Source organism: Pseudophryne corroboree, chromosome 9 (assembly GCF_028390025.1).
Source record: "Pseudophryne corroboree isolate aPseCor3 chromosome 9, aPseCor3.hap2, whole genome shotgun sequence".
NCBI lineage: Eukaryota > Metazoa > Chordata > Amphibia > Anura > Myobatrachidae > Pseudophryne > Pseudophryne corroboree.
The window spans coordinates 430,044,291-430,057,002 of NC_086452.1; the positions used below are offsets into that span (position 1 = coordinate 430,044,291).

At 46.8% G+C, this 12,712-nt stretch overlaps 1 protein-coding gene across 1 annotated transcript in view; it reads right to left on the reverse strand.

The window, feature by feature from the left end:
• Nucleotides 1-12,712, reverse strand: part of LOC134958428 (deoxyribonuclease-1-like) — an 84,769-nt gene that overhangs the window by 11,884 nt on the left and 60,173 nt on the right. Inside the window, exons 5-6 of the mRNA XM_063941026.1 lie at nt 8,754-8,866; nt 5,246-5,358 (exon numbers count right to left, since the gene is read on the reverse strand). Of these exons, the coding sequence (XP_063797096.1) occupies nt 5,246-5,358; nt 8,754-8,866 (226 nt within the window). The remainder of the gene's footprint in view (nt 1-5,245; nt 5,359-8,753; nt 8,867-12,712) is intronic.

Consider the following 12,712-nt stretch of genomic DNA (forward strand, 5'->3'; position numbering starts at 1 on the left):
GAAAAAGGGGCGGGGCCTATCTCCTCAGCACACAGCGCCATTTTCTCTCACAGAAAGCCTGGAGAGAAGGCTCCCAGGCTCTCCCCTGCACTGCACTACAGAAACAGGGTTAAAACAGAGAGGGGGGGCACTGATTTTGGCGATATTGAGATATATAAAGATGCTATAAGGGAAAACACTTATATAAGGTTGTCCCTATATAATTATAGCGTTTTGGTGTGTGCTGGCAAACTCTCCCTCTGTCTCCCCAAAGGGCTAGTGTGGGTCCTGTCCTCTGTCAGAGCATTCCCGGTGTGTGTGCTGTGTGTCGGTACGTGTGTGTCGACATGTTGAGGACGATGTTGGTGAGGAGGCGGAGAAATTGCCTGTAATGGTGATGTCACTCTCTAGGGAGTCGACACCGGAATGGATGGCTTATTTAGGGAATTACGTGAGAATGTCAACACGCTGCAAGGTCGGTTGACGACGTGAGACGGCCGACAAACTATTAGTACCGGTCCAGGCGTCTCAGAAACACCGTCAGGGGCGTTAAAAACGCCCATTTACCTCAGTCGGTCGACACAGACACAGACACGGACACTGAATCCAGTGTCGACGGTGAATAAACAAACGTATTTCTCATTAGGGCCACACGTTAAGGGCAATGAAGGAGGTGTTGCATATTTCTGATACTACAAGTACCACAAAAAAGGGTATTATGTGGGAGTGAAAAAACTACCTGTAGTTTTTCCTGAATCAGATAAAATAAAATGAAGTGTGTGATGATGCGTGGGGTTACCCCGATAGCAAATATTGGCGTTATACCCTTTCCCGCCAAAAATTAGGGCGCGTTGGGAAACACCCCTTAGGGTGATAAGGCGCTCACACGCTTATCAAGTGGCGTTACCGTCTCCAGATACGGCCGCCCTCAAGGAGCCAGCTGATAGGAAGCTGGAAAGATATCCTAAAAAGTATATACACACATACGGTGGTTATACTGCGACCAGCGATCGCCATCAGCCTGGAGATGCAGTGCTGGGTTGGCTTGGTCGGATTCCCTGACTGAAAATATTTTATTCATATAGGGCATTTAATAGGATGCATTCTATATATATGTACGTGAGATGCACAGAGGGATATTTGCTCTCTGGCATCAAGATAAGTACGTTGTCCATATCACCCAGAAGATGTCATGGACACGACAGTGGTCAGGTGATACAGATCCCATACGGCACATGGAAGTATTGCCGTATAAAGGGAAGGAGTTAGTTGGGGTCGGTCCATCGGACCTGGGGACCACGGCAACAGCTGGGAAATCCAACCTTTTTACCCCAAGTTACATCTCAGCTGAAAAAGACACCGTCTTTTCAGCCTCAATCCTTCCTTTCCCATGAGGGCATGCAGGCAAAAGGCCAGTCATATCTGCCCAGACATAGAGGTAAGGGAAGTAGACTGCAGCAGGCAGCCCCTTCCCAGGAAAAGAAGCCCTCCACCGCGTCTGCCAAGTCCTCAGCATGACGCTGGGGCCATGCAAGCGGACTCAAGGTGGGGGGGTAGTCTCAAGAGTCTCAGCGCGCAGTGGGATCACTCGCAGGTTGACCCCTAGATAGTACAAGTATTATCCCAGGGGTACAGATTGGAGAGTCGAGACATCTTCTCCTCGCAGGTTTCTGAAGTCTGCTTTACCAACGGCTCCCTCCGACAGGGAGGCAGCATTGGAAACAATTCACAAGCTGTATATCCAGCAGGTGATAATCAAAGTACCCCTCCTACAACAAGGAAAAGGGTATTATTTTTCCACACTATATTGTGGTACTGACGCCAGACGGCTTGGTGAGACATAGTCTAAACTGAAATCTTTGAACACTTACATAAAAGGTTCAAATCGAGATGGAGTCACTCAGAGCAGTGATAGCGAACCGGAAAAAAGGGGACTATATGGTGTCCCTGGACATCAAGGATTACCTCCATGTCCAAATTTGCCCTTCTCAACAAGGGTACCTCTGGTTCGTGGTACAGAACTGTCAATATCAGTTTCAGACGATGCCGTTTGAATTATCCACGGCACCCCGGGCCTTTTACCAAGGTAATGGCCGAAAAGATGTTTCTTCAAAGAAAAAAGGCATCTAAATTATCCCTTACTTGGACGATATCCTGAAAAGGGCAAGTTCCAGAGAACAGTTGGAGGTCGGAAGAGCACTATCTAAAGTAGTTCTACGACAGCACGACTGGATTCTAAATATTCCAAGAATCGCAGCTGTTTTCCGACGATACGTCTGCTGTTCCTAGGAATGATTCTGGGCATAGTCCAGAAAAAGGTGTTCCTCCGGGAGGAAAAAGCCAAGGAGTTATTCGACCTAGTCAGAAACCTCCTAAAACCAGGCCAAGTATCAGTGCATCAATGCACAGGAGTCCTGGGAAAAATGGTGGCTTCTTACGAAGCGATTCCATTCGGCAGATCTCAGGGGATTTGCTGGACGAATGGTCCGGATCGCATTTTCAGATGCATCAGCGGATAATCCTGTCTCCAAGGACAAGGGTGTCTCTTCTGTGGGGGCTGCAGAGTGCTCATCTTTTAGAGGGCAGCACACTCAGCATTCAGGACTGTGTTCTGGGGACCACGGATACCAGCCTGAGAGGCTGGGGAGTAGTCACACAGGGAAAAAATTTCCAAGGAAGTGTGGTCAAGTCTGGAGACTTCTCTCCACATGAATATACTGGAGCTAAGGGCAATTTACAATGCTCTGAGCCTAGGAAGACTCCTGCTTCAAAGTCAACCGGTGCTGATCCAGTAGGACATCATCATGGCGGTCGCCCACGTTATCAGACGGGGCGACACAAGAAGCAGGAGGGCAATGACAGATTCTTCGCTGGGCGGAAAATCATGTGATAACACTGTCAGCAGTGTTCATTCCGGGAGTGGGCAACTGGGAAGATTTCCTCAGCATAAATGAATTCCACCCGGAAAAGTGGAAACTTAATCTGGAAGTTTCCACATGATTGTAAACCGTTGGGAAAGACCAAAGGTGGTTATGATGGCGTCCCATCTGAAGCGCCAGGTCAAGAGACACTCAGGCAATAGCTGGGACGCTCTGGTAACACCGTCGGTGTACCAGTCGGTGTATGTGTTCCATCCTCTGCTTTTCATACCCAATGTATTGAAAATGATAGGAAGGAGAGGAGTAAGAACTATACTCGTGGCTCCGGTTTGGCCAAGAAGGACTTGGTTCCCGGAACTTCAAGAGATACTAAGAAGGGTCTTGATTCGGCAAGAACCGTGTCTGTTCCGGGACTTACCGCAACTGCGTTGACGCCAAGGCGGGTGAACGCCGGATCCTAAGGGAAAGAGGCATTCCGGAAGAGGTCATCCCTACCCTGGTCAGAGCCAGGAAGGAGGTGACCGCACAACATTATCACCACTTAGGTGAAAATATGTGCCAGGGTGTGAGTCCAGGAAGGCTCCACGGAAGAATTTCAACTAGGTTAATTTCTACATTTCCTGCAAACAGGAGTGTCTATGGGTCTCAAATTGGGTCCATTAAGGTTCAAATTTTGGCCTGTTGATTTTCTTCCAGAAAGAAATTGGCTTCAGTTCCTGAAGTCCAGAAGTTGTTAAGGGATTACTGCATATACAGCCCCTTTGATGTCTCCAGTGGCACTGGGCGATCTCAACGTAGTTTTGGGATTCCTAAAAAATCACATTGGTTTAAACAACTCAAATCTGTGGATTTGATATATCTCACATGGAAAATGACCATGCTGTTGGTCCTGGCCTCGGCCAGGCGAGTGTCAGAATTGGCGGCTTTATCTCACAAAGCCATATCTGATTGTCCATTCGGACAGAGCAAAGCTGCGGACTCGTCCCCAGTTTTCTCCTTAAGGTGGTGTCAGCGTTTCACCTGAACCAGCTTATTGTGGTACCTGCGGCTACTAGGGACTTGGAGGACTCCAAGTTGCTGGATGTTATCAGGGCCCTGAAAATATAGTTTCCAGGTTGGCTGGAGTCAGGAAATCTGACTTGCTGTTTATCCTGTATGCACCCAACAATGCTGGGTGCTTCTGCTTCTAAGCAGTCGATTGCTCGTGGGATTGGTAGCACAATTCAACTTGCACATTCTGTGGCAGGCCTGCCACAGTCTAAATCTGTTAAGGCCCATTCCACAAGGAAGGTGGGCTCATCTTGGGCGGCTGCCCGAGGGGTCTCGGCATTACAACTTTGCCGAGCAGCTACGTGGTCGGGGGAGAACACGTTTGTAAAATTCTACAAATTTGATACCCTGGCAAAAGAGGACCTGGAGTTCTCTCATTCGGTGCTGCAGAGTCATCCGCACTCTCCCGCCCGTTTGGGAGCTTTGGTATAATCCCCATGGTCCTTTCAGGAACCCCAGCATCCACAAGGACGATAGAGAAAATAAGAATTTACTTACCGATAATTCTATTTCTCGGAGTCCGTAGTGGATGCTGGGCGCCCATCCCAAGTGCGGATTATCTGCAATACTTGTACATAGTTATTGCTAACTAAATCGGGTTATTGTTGTTGTGAGCCATCTTTTCAGAGGCTCCGCTGTTATCATACTGTTAACTGGGTTCAGATCACAGGTTGTACAGTGTGATTGGTGTGGCTGGTATGAGTCTTACCCGGGATTCAAAATTCCTCCCTTATTGTGTACGCTCGTCCGGGCACAGTACCTAACTGGAGTCTGGAGGAGGGTCATAGGGGGAGGAGCCAGTGCACACCACCTGATCGGAAAGCTTTACTTTTTGTGCCCTGTCTCCTGCGGAGCCGCTATTCCCCATGGTCCTTTCAGGAACCCCAGCATCCACTACGGACTCCGAGAAATAGAATTATCGGTAAGTAAATTCTTATTATTTATTTACTGTAATGTCAAGTTTTGTCTCCCTGTACTGTCCTTTGTACGGCGCTGCAAAACACTTGTGTCGCCTTATAAATAAAGTGTAATAATACTTAAAACTGCAGCTATCGGTATGGAATGTGTATGCTCCTCCATATATACACAAGGTACTTATACTTACTTCTGCTTTTTCAGCGCCTTACAAAGGATATAGGATAAACAGCCAGTTACATAAGGACAAACTGATACAATTTCACAATGTTACATAATCAGCGTCCAGTGACATACTGTAACTATGGGTAGAGAGCTCTGTACACAAGAGCTAGCAATCTAGAACCCTGTGTGAGGTTTGCATAATACGCTATGCTGGTTCTATACACATCGCAATGATAATACCACTAGTATCTTGTTACCTCCGTCCCCCACTTTTCTTTAACATGCAGATAGACATCATACAGCTCATCGATCTCTTGCACAGAGTCTTTGGGTGTGGTGTGTACCGGGATAAGGACAAAATCCTTTACAGCTGGAGGAAGAAAATACTTTATTATTACTGCTCCCGTTGCTTATCGAGCTCTAATGCTATAGGCTTGAGAACAATAGCTAGATATCACTGTCACAGTTTGTTACACAAACACTTATTCCTGCATGACATTCTAGCATACTTGCCTACTTTTGAAAAAGCATTTCAGGGAGATTGTGAAAGTAACACCTATCAACGCGGACGTGTACTGCTACATCTGAGAGGTGCGTCACAAAAATGACTTACATCCAAAAGTAAATGAGCCCCAAAGTTAGTAAGATCTACTTGTTGAAGAAAATACTCTTATATTTTGCAGGATTTGTTTGTGTATTGTGTTTTACAAGAGGTTCCATATACTGTAAGTAGCCACAAGAAACCTTTAAAATGCATGTAGCCATAGGGATCATTATAACCAATACAGGGAAATAGCACTGATTATCCCATTTAAATGTATGTATCTATGATTTCTTTTTTTTCAGGGAGATTGAGGGACCATTCAGGGAGTGAGGGAGATTGTTATTATTTCAGGGAGTCTCCTGCAGAATGAGGGAGGGTAGGCAACCATGCATTCTAGTTAACCTGGTTCTCTGGTGGTCTGACATGGCTGTTAGTGTGTTTTGCTGCAGTCTTTATGGTCATTTGGGTAGTTTCTGTTGTCATTATGATTTAAAAAGAGTAAACACAGTTGTTTGACAATAAATGGCTTCACCCAACCACTACCCATGAGTGAAAGAAAAGTTTGTGAGTTATCATTCATATTCTCTGACAAATGGCCAGAAAATCACAAATTCTGCTAGGGTATGTAAACTTATGAGCACAACTCATATATATGGGTGTGGCTAGGAGTTCTCATTGGGTTAGCAGCAGGTCTGTCATACCCAGTCCACAGCTGATTAGGTGAGAAATGCCCTCCCACACAGGTTACATCCAATGGGAGGCTCTGCCCTTTGGCTGTTGTGTGTTCCCAGAGCAGGATTAACAATGGGGCTGATGGAGCTGCAGCTCCAGGTCCACACCCCAAAATAGGCCCACTGCATTTGCAGCAACATACCCTCCAACAATTTACACATGAAAATCGGTACAAATTCGAAAAGGGGGCGTTGCCAAGGGTAAAGGGATGTGACCACGCCCCTTTTCCCATACTTTCAATGGAAGTTTGGAGAGCCAAAAATCAGAACAGACCATAAAAAAAGGTACTGTACCTGCCAAAAAGGTGCAGCTGGAGGGTATGAAGCAAGACTCTGCACTGTAGATAGGAGGATAAAAATCCTTTTACTGCAGCATCCTATGTCTGCTGCCAGTCCGCCTGCCCCCTCTGGCATTAACAATCCCCACTCCCTAGCCGTGGCGCAGTTGGAACAAAAGCTGCTGCGGCCACCGGCATAGATCTGTATGAAAGCGGCGCAGCCGAAGGCTTTCATAGCCCTCCCTGCGCCGCATATTCTCTGAGCCCTGGCGCCTCCTCTGCACGTGATGTCACAGAAGTGCCTCCCTGCCACAGCCAGGCCCAGATCCCCAGAGGCCCTGACTCCGCAACACAGCACTTGGCCTGCTGGCCTGGAAGCCCCGAGATGGTTAATGTAATGGATAGAGTGGGTGATATCGCGGAGGGTAATGTCTGGACGCTGAATCAATGTAAAAGGTGACAGTGCTGTGCAGTGCAGTGGGTGTGTAGTGTCACTGACACTGCACAGCACTCTCATCTTTTACATTGATTCAGCGAGTCAGTCAGTTCTGCCAGCCAGTCACTATTGTTAGCGCCGGTGTCCCAACGCGCCATATAACAGGGAAGTAGACGCACTAAATAAACTACAGCTCTCAGCAGCCTTTAGCGCCGAAGCATTCCGGCGCTAAGGGCTGCTGGGAGCAGTAGTTTATTGAGTGCATCTTCTTCCCTGTAATGCTTCCCTGTAATGCTGCGCGTTGGGACACTGGCGCTAACAATAGTGACTGGCTGCTTGGCTGCTGTGCGAGTACCTCTGGGCCCCATCCGCGGCACCCCCACACCCCTCCCCTCCACCACCCGCCGTGGCTCCGGACCCCCTTCCCCACTTAAAGCAAACCCGACTACCCCCCTCCCCCACCCGCGGCACACCGGCAACCGCTCCTCCCCCACCCGCAGTAGCTCCGGACCCCCTCCCCCACCCGCGGCACCCATGCACCTGCCCCTCCCCCAGCCGCGGCACCCCCGGACCCCCTTCCCCATCCGCGTCTCCCCTGCACCGCCACTTCCCCAACCACAGCACCTACTAAGTGATTCATCAGGCCCTGCATGCGCTGTTCATGCTGTTGCAAGGGGGCTACAACCCCTTAACTATTGCAAGCCCTTTGTCTGTGCAATATTTACCCATTCACCCAATTATGATTGGAGGTAATACTCCATATAATAAAAATATTGCACGCCACAAGGGAGTGCAAGGGTTAAGGGGGCGTAGCCCCTTACGACAGTGTGAAGAGCGCCCGTAGAGCGCGATGAATCACCTAGTATATTATATACAGTGTAACACAAACACAGTAACACAGCCTACATATGTATTTACACTTTTGATGCAGCAGCTGCTGCAGGTTGCTGATAGGGACGGGCACCTCAGATCATTAGGCCACGCCCCTTCATGGTGTAATGGTACAATTTGCAGGGATACGGGGATGGGCAGGGTTACTTATATTGGTCCTGCCCTTCCATGTGCTCACTGTAGGGAAGGGGTGGGGGGATAGATTTGCTCCTGGCTGAGGGCTTCACTACGCCTATCCAGCACTTGAAGTAGTTCTTTTTTCTATATTTTTTTCTAAGGGGTCATGGCCACGCCTCTTGCTGTTAAATCACATCCCCCAAAAAGTACCTGGCCCCTGCCAGGCTCTCTACAGCCCTGGCCTGCAAAGGTGGATTTGCATGTGTGCCCTTATCTGAACGTGCGCAAAGCTATTTCACATAAGACGCTATGAAATCTGGCTCTAGTACTCACTATGCATCTACTCCTCTATGTGAAAATGGAAGTAAGGAGACAGATTCAACAGCATTCTCATCTTTAAAAAAATAACGGATGGTTCCATTGTAGCCTTGTGGCAGGTATAGGCGGCACACAGTGAGATTCTATGGATTTGCACAGGACATCACAGTTTAAGTCATATGGTTATGGAGCTTCCCTCTGCATCTGCCAGCTGGCGAGCTCTGGAAATTATAGTATACCTAGACTGTTACGGAATATACAGTATATCATACTGGAAGTGTGAGGTCCCGGTAAGAGGTTACATAGATATAGGAAGCCATTGCTAATGGAAGGTATTCTCTTATTAACATGATGCATAAACGGTCGCCGGCACCTCACAGTATTTACTATGCACGTCTTTAAATAACCTCTATTTGAGTGAAATTAGTGGGGGAAATAGATTTTTCATACCAAGCTTTTTTGATTCAAATCTGATGATAAATGGTTCGCGTGCGAATGAATCCTCGTCTCCATGCTGCATGTCTTCATACTGGTACTGTTCCATCACTGCCACCAAGTCTGCTCTGGAACCACAACACAGGCTGTGTTATACCGGTATAAGTTAATGTTTATTCATGGTGCAACCTGGCGACTAATTGAATTAGGTTTAACCTTGTTTTGCCAAATTCCTACAGCATCACTAATCCACAAAACTGACATCTTCACATATGAACCATGAAGAGAAAGAAATATAATATTCAGCGTTAACCTGACATTCAGCTGCAGATCTGTTAAACAATAAGACACCGTCCCCCACACACACAACGGCATTCTAACTATGGGCTTGATTCAGACCTGATTGCAGCAGCAAAATCTTCTATGGGCAAAACCATGTGCACTGCTGGTGGGGCAGATATAACGTGCAGAGAGAGTTAAGCCCCGTACACACGGGGAGAGATGTGTGCTGAGCGATCTAGCACAGTGCTCTCAGCACACATCTCTCTCCTACCTCTATCTCTCCTGGGCTGAGCGAGGGGGGGGAAGCTCATTTTGCCCAGCGGTGAAATGAGCAACCTGCTAGATCGTGCCTGCATGCAGGCCAATCTAGTTCCAGTGATAGCGCCACACGGAGCCTCGCATCACTATAGTTTTGGGACATACACACGGAGAGATCCATGCTTAACTTCTAAGCAATCTAGTCAGATGCTTAGAATTTAAGCACGGATCTCTCTGTGTGTACTCCCCTTTAGATTTGGGTGGGTTATTTTGTTTCTGTGCAGGGTAAATACTGGAACGCACCCCACCCAAATATAACTCTCTCTGCACATGTTATATCTGCCCCACCTGAACTGCACATGGTTTTGCCGGTTAGAGAAAAATGTTGCTGCTGCGATCAGGCCTGAATTAGGCCCCAAGATCTGATTTAGGTCAGAAAGGAAAGATTCCAGTCATTAGAGCTGCTGTGACATCACCATCCTTGTGTGTACGTTAATAGCAATGTTCCTTAAAACCACCAGCACTCTAATTGTAGCTGCCAAACATACTGCTCCTCTTACTGTATGGTGGGACTCCTCCATGTAACTGTATGCAGGGCCATATACTCTGCTTATAATGTCAACGGTGTTGGCATTTTGTGTATTTGATGTAGCAATTTACAGGATCCAACACAGCATGTATTCACTGGGCGGAGATCATGTCAAACAAACCTTATTGGCTTTGACTTTTTTGACTGCATGATTAAAGTGATGGATAAAGGTGGAGTAGTGGATATAGCTTATCTAGACTTTAGTAAGGCTTTTGACACTGTTCCACATCGCAGACTGCTAAATAAACTCGAAAGCTTGGGATTGGATACTAAAGATTGTTGAATGGATAAGATCTTGGTTGCAGGATAGAAAACAGAGTTGTAGTAAATTTCTCCGGCAGGGTCCACAGGTTATCCACAGGATAACATTGGGATATGATGAAGCGACAGCGGATTTGCACCAATCGGTCAAAGCTTTTCTGGCCTCCCAGCATGCAATGGGCCCATCCATATATCCCCACCTCCTTGCTCAGGCAAATCAGTTTTATGTTTGGTGCGGCAGGAGCCGGACCATGGTCAGAGGGCTGCTGGTTTTTAGAAGCCATAAGCTTTCTTATTTTATTTCTATAGTCTTACTATTTTTCTGAGTGATCTTTCTAAACAGCGTCTTATATGTACCTTAGAAAGAGTCGCTCCAACAACTCTCCGCTGGGTCGTGACAACGCTTACCCACGAGTACAGTGCTGTTTCGGCAGGCGTCTGTGTCGGATATACTAGCAGGTCCAGCAGACGTTACCAGACTGTGGCCGGAGCACGGGGAGAAGGTAAGGTATCGGTTCCGCTTAGAGGGGGAATACGGAAACACAGCCGCACTGTTTTGGGAGGAGACCACCAAACAGTCACTGACACGGCTGCCTCCTCGGGTGCACCAGCGCTAGGTCTTAGGGATCAGAGGCTCCAGGAATAGTATGAGGCTACGATCCCTAGGGTTGATGTCAGCAGTGGGGAGTCAGACGCTCTCCTGGTCACCCCTCCCCCCGATTCATGACCAGTTTCCTCCGAGTCTCCCGCCATGAACTGTTTCCCGCTGCCGTCTCAGACGCTGTAAACGAAGGGTACCCAGTCGCAGCATAGGCGGCTGTGTGATTGGTGCGTCCGTGTTCACTGAGCGTCTGTGTTCACTATAGGTTCATGGAGCGGCAGTGTACACTAGTAGCGTCTGGATCCACTCAGCGTTCACTAACGTATTGATCGGTCCTAGAAGCGAGGTGAGTCTCCCTGTATCCCACTCTACTGAGTACAGGTTATACAGCACTAAGTCTCTATCTACCCTTTGAGTATGAATAGTTAGATAAGTACCTATTGCATATGAGTCTGTATACATTTACTGTTGTTTCTTTCGCATTGTGTCTGAATACGTTAGATCTGTTTAAACATGATGAAGTAATATGTTCTCCTACATACGTAAAATGTAGTTGTAGTTGATGATGTGCTCATATTGCTTATTATACTAATGTATAACATGTGACTGACTGCTAGTGTGATTGCTGACTTTACTATATTTCTGTCAGTTTGTTTATTTTGATCCTCAATACTGGTGCATGGGTAGGGTCGGATTGTATATCACTTTAATAAATTTAAAGTGATTACAGTCACAAATTGTGTAGTACACTGTGGAAGTGTTGATTATTTATCATGTCTAAGAGCGGCAAAGGTGAGGAAGGTACACTCACAGCAACACCAACACTCATATCATGTTTGTCTTGCAAAGCTGTGTTATCCTCTCAGGATCTGGTTCAGGATGGTTTATGTGCAAATTGTTTTAGCTTTCACCAGGGGTTAATGAAAAATACAAGGCAGATTCAGATGGATCCACCTTGGGCTATGTTTGCACAGACTTTATCCAGTATAGCTGAATGGATAATTCCTCCAACTCCTGTACCAGGGATAGGTTACACTTTTAACCCTTACATGCAGCTCCCCACCTATGGTGTATCACTTCCAGCAGCAGCTTCTCAAAAGAAACAAGCTGATAAGCCGGTGGTAAGTAAATCTTCACCCTCACAGGCTACACATGATTCAGATGAGGATTAATCGGAAGATGAAAGCTCAATAAATTCTACTTTGGCATACGAAGAGGAGGAGGAAAGTCTTGGCTCAGTGGATATAGCTGAGTTAATTAAAGCAATAAAAGCCATTCTATCCTTAGAGGATTCAGCAGAGCCTGTGTTAAAAACCAAGGCACCTGTGTTTAAACATCCCAAAACAGTTAAAACCAAGTTTCCAGGGTCATATCAGCTGACGGAAATCATGGAAGAGGCTTGGGCTACACCCAATAGATTTCCTAAAAAATGGGATTCCAATTATCCTCTTCCAGCTAGGGATTGTTTAAAAAGGGAGGTGGCTCCTAAAGTAGATACGCATGTAATTCGATTAGTGCGAAAATCTACATTACCTTTGCCTTCAACATCATTAAATTAATTCACGGATAGGAGAGTGGATGGTTTTCTAAAAACCATTTTTTCCTTGTCTGGGGCAGTCATAAGGCCAGCCATGGCTTCAGCTTGGATGGCAAAGGCAGTGGCTGCCTGGTCTGATGCATTGGAGGGGGATTTTTCTATAACTTCTAGAGCGCAAAAATCCCATATAGCTCATATAAAACAGGCTGCAATGTTCCTGGAAGAAGCAGAATTGGATATGGGTACTATTGCCTCCAGGGCATTAGCTTCAACAATAGCTGCTCGCAGAGCAGTTTGGTTACGTACGTGGAAAGCTGATTCAGAATCTAAGATGGTTTTGGAATCTTTGCCCTTTTCTGGAGATATTCTTTTTGGTAAAGAATTGACAGATATTTTGGAGTCAGAAGCAGACTCCAAGAAGGTCAAGTTTCGTTCCACATACAATT